The sequence below is a fragment of the Cyprinodon variegatus genome, unplaced genomic scaffold (genome assembly GCF_000732505.1).
Source record: "Cyprinodon variegatus isolate N-32 unplaced genomic scaffold, C_variegatus-1.0 Scaffold104, whole genome shotgun sequence".
In the NCBI taxonomy this organism is placed as follows: Eukaryota; Metazoa; Chordata; class Actinopteri; order Cyprinodontiformes; family Cyprinodontidae; genus Cyprinodon; species Cyprinodon variegatus.
Window position 1 is genome coordinate 628,052 of NW_015150557.1, and position 4,490 is coordinate 632,541.

General features: G+C 32.5%; 1 protein-coding gene across 1 annotated transcript in view; it reads right to left on the reverse strand.

Moving 5' to 3' along the window:
- LOC107084584 (isoaspartyl peptidase/L-asparaginase-like) overlaps positions 1-4,136 on the reverse strand; it is a 5,603-nt gene extending 1,467 nt beyond the window's left edge. The window contains exons 1-3 of the mRNA XM_015374490.1: positions 3,805-4,136; positions 2,720-2,838; positions 1,175-1,285 (exon numbers count right to left, since the gene is read on the reverse strand). Of these exons, the coding sequence (XP_015229976.1) occupies positions 1,175-1,285; positions 2,720-2,838; positions 3,805-3,956 (382 nt within the window). The 5' untranslated portion in view covers positions 3,957-4,136. The remainder of the gene's footprint in view (positions 1-1,174; positions 1,286-2,719; positions 2,839-3,804) is intronic.
- Positions 4,137-4,490: the final 354 nt, after the last annotated feature.

Genomic DNA, 4,490 nt, shown 5'->3' on the forward strand with positions numbered 1-4,490 from the left:
TACTGTAATCTGTACTTGGTTCTCTTCTCGTGTTTTTGCTAATTTAGTCTGCTCTATGTCATCATTCTATGGTTATCTTCATTTGAGAGGAACTACTTAACACCAGACAGCAATCTCTAGTTATTTTTCTATAGTTTTTATTCCCCCAACTTCACTGAGATCTTGGTTGATGGCCCAACAAACCTTTATTGGAATTACCAGCAACTTAAATACAGTAAACAGACAGAATTGTTCTTAGGCTGTGACAGCAGAGACTCCAAACTCCCTTGCCTTCAATCTATCTGACAGGTGTCTGTTCACTAGAAAACAAAATGAAAAGATTGCGAATTCTCATCTATAAAAACTCATACTTCTGTAGATCTGATACCCTGTTTCACCAATACCTGGCTCAATGAGCATACCTCAGAATGAGAACAACGACTATGGTGAGTCAAAGAAATTGTCAGTTTTATTAAAACCTTTAATGTCAAACATAATCACAGACTAGTCTGTTGTCACTCTCAAATCCCTCTAGATCGGTTCCTCAATTCCAGCTTCTATTTCAATGTAACCTTCCACATAAAGTTGTGCAATTACTTTCAAGCACCCTTGCTGGACCCCTTGCAATGTACTTACAGGAAAACAAATCTGTTAGTGAATGATGCAATCATTTTTGGGCAAAGTTTCATGCTGTTGAATACCACCTTGAATACTCAGGGATGTACGCCAGAATCCTGTAGGTAAAGCTCAGCTTGGGCTTCAACACCATAAGCCAAGCCTTTACCAGAAGCTCACACATCAGGCAAAAATGACAGCTACAACAAAATCTGTTACTTTCCTCAGGATGCCTCTTTGATGAATGCTGAACAGAATGCCTAGATAGGCAGTAATTCAACCATGTTTCTTCCTTCAAAAACATTGTATGTATACAGATAAAACAAAAAAACATGTTATATATTAACATTTTAAACATCTTAATTGAAAAGCAAAGTAGAATGAAAGTCAAATAATTTATTTGTGTGCAGAAACGGCAAATAAAGCTGATTCTGATTAAGATGAACTGAAAAAAAATTCCTTTACCTACAAAAAAGTATACATATTTTTTTTTACTTCAATGTTGAACAATACTGTGATGAGATCATCTTGAATCATATGGAAAGGTGCCTTTGAATAGCAGCACTGAGTATTATTTTACCTTGTTCAACATGTGAAAGGATGAGTCTGGCCAGCGTCACTTTAAGAATCGATTCTCCATGACCAGTACATGATACAGCACCACTGATGTTGTCTGCATATCCTCCACAGCCTTATTACCAAAATAAAAAATAAAGAAAAAGTTTGCAAAAATAAATAAATAAATAAACAATAAAAATGGAAACTGTAAATATAGCAGAATTTAAACTGTGAAATTTAAATAAAACTTTTAAAATTATTTAATATTTATTGATGCTACTGTACTGCATTATAAGTTTGGTGACGAAAACAAATTCATAGAAATAAAATAAAATAATAAAATGCATATTTTTGTGATTATATGAAAGCAAATGTGTCCAAATTTTCGAATTTAAATGAATTAATGGAAATATTTGATTCTTTGCATTAAAAAAATCAGCAATTTGTCTTATTAAAGTAATAAAAGAAATCATCCAAACTGCATTTTAATTTTCTCCTCTTCCATTTTTAAATGAATTACTTTTAAAAAAANATAAAAAATAAAGAAAAAGTTTGCAAAAATAAATAAATAAATAAACAATAAAAATGGAAACTGTAAATATAGCAGAATTTAAACTGTGAAATTTAAATAAAACTTTTAAAATTATTTAATATTTATTGATGCTACTGTACTGCATTATAAGTTTGGTGACGAAAACAAATTCATAGAAATAAAATAAAATAATAAAATGCATATTTTTGTGATTATATGAAAGCAAATGTGTCCAAATTTTCGAATTTAAATGAATTAATGGAAATATTTGATTCTTTGCATTAAAAAAATCAGCAATTTGTCTTATTAAAGTAATAAAAGAAATCATCCAAACTGCATTTTAATTTTCTCCTCTTCCATTTTTAAATGAATTACTTTTAAAAAAAATCAGCAAAAAAAAAATACCTAAATGTATTTTTAAATGTAAAATTTTAGAAAATCAAACTGTATTAACAAAAATGCCTTTTAAAGTTAGAGTTGTATAATTTAACTCATGAATAAAATTACTCATAGATCATCCAAACTGCATTTTCACTAAGACTGCTTATTTTGATTCCTGAATTATATGATAAATAGATTAGTATTTAAACTTGAATTTCAAAAAATGTTGCAGTAAGTTAAATTGAATAGGTGCAATTTAAAATATGGCACTAACTGAAGTCTAGATTATCACAATTTCATTTATTAGTCAAAACCATACATCTTTGACTTTGAAATGAAAACAATTTCAGGTATTAAATTTTAATTGTGAAAACTGGACATTTGAAACATTTTTTTAAATGAAAAAAAAAAAAAATCTTATTTACATATTAAAAATTACATGTAAAACATTACTTTGTCTCATTTAACTGATTTACAAATTGAGGAGTCTTGGAGAAGGAAATGAAAATGCAGTTTGGATGATCAATTTCTAATTTCATTTATAGATAAAAATGCAGCGTGATGGAAAAGGATTTCTATTTATCTATTTTAAAAAGAAAATTGGGACATATTTGCTTTAACAGATTACATTCCTTTGGACTGTTAATAACATACCAATGACAGGAGAATCTCCAACTCTGCCAAGCATTTTATTTCTGATCCCTCCAGTGGATGTTGCACATGCAACGTTCCCTGCAGAGTCCAGAGCTACAGCCCCAACAGTATCGTGGGCCCTTGAATAAAAAAACAGTTTATTTCAACTTAAAAATGAAATTCTTACTCTTTACACAGAGACACGTTTTTAAATTGGTCCAAATTATCTACAACATGTCAATCCTCATTACAACATTATTGTGGTCAATACCACCTTTGCAAATAATTGCCTTTAGCTGACAGGACAACCCATTAAGAGTTGTAATTATACGACTGTTGGAAAAAAAAAAAATTGCATTTAAGATAAAAAAAAGAAAAACAATTTCGTCTCTCAATTTGCTCTATTCGAGCTGCTCAGTGGGGCAGTGGGCGGCACAACTGCCTTGCAGCAGAAAGGTTCTGACTTCAATTCCCGGGCTGGGAACTTTCTGCATTGAGTTTGCATGTTCTCCCTAAGCATGCATGAGTTCTCTCTGGGTACTCTGGCTTCCTCCCACAGTCCAAAAACATGACTCTTAGGTTAATAGACTTCTCTAAATTGTCCTTAGGTGTTTGCATGAATGGTTGTTTGTCTCTGTGTTGCTCTGTCCAGGGTGTACCCCTCCTCTCGCCCGTAGACAGCTGGAGATAGGCACCAGCACCCCTTGCAACCACTCTTGGGATAAGCGTGACGGAAAATGAATGGATGGATAGAATATGCTCTATCCAGAATTCCTCAAGTGGAAAAGATTTAGTTTCACCTGGGTTTAATTTAATAAAAAAATCTTTGGCCATCTGATTATTAATGAATTTATCGAAAAAAGAACCGACAGATGATTCAATCTGCTAATTAATCGTTAGTTGCAGCCCTAAAAATTACACATGCCTAGTTGGGCTGAAAGTCTTCTATAGTCTAACTTATCTGTAAAACTGTATGAAATAATAGATATGCTTCTGTACAATTAAGTATCAAAATGACTGACGAAATGACGAAAAACCTATATGATAAATTACAAAGATCATCTACCATGTTAGACTGAACAACAATAGTTTAGAAAAGAGCATACCACTGTGTGTTGAATTCTTCATTTACTCCTGCGATGTATTTCTTGTGTTTTTCCCATTCCTTCCTCTCATATTCAGTCACCAGTTTATCTGTAGGAACCATGGTGATCCCAATGCTCTCTGCAAACTTGTTTGCACCTCTGCCCGTCAGCATTACATGGGACGTCTGGAAATTTCCACAACAGCAAATAGGTAGAAGATATGTTAAATTTATTTAAAAGAAAAACGATGATTATAAGGAATGGCCTCCATGATTTTGGATTCTGAGCAGTGTTTAAAAGAACTTTGTTGGATGTCTGGGAGTGAGATGGATCTGGTGGCAGAGGTGGCAGCTAGACAAACCAGTTGAACTCACTTTCAGGGACAAAAGTTAACTGAAAATGTCTGAAATGAGATCATGTTGAGCAGATTTCTGATTTATACCTTTAAGAAACTTTTATTACGCATCTAAATCTCTAAAGAAACCTCTCTCTATGAGGAACTACAGAGCACCTGCTCAAAGGTACATAGGCCTTCTGGCCAATGAATGAGTTGAAATGCTTAACTAATGTTAAGGATTTCTGGGTTACACTTCTGGAACCATTACCACATAATCTATGATAAGTGGCAGGCTTTTATTCACTCATTACATCCTAAAATGGGATGAACAGATGATGCTATTGTATTTTTCATTTTAATGAACAAAGAT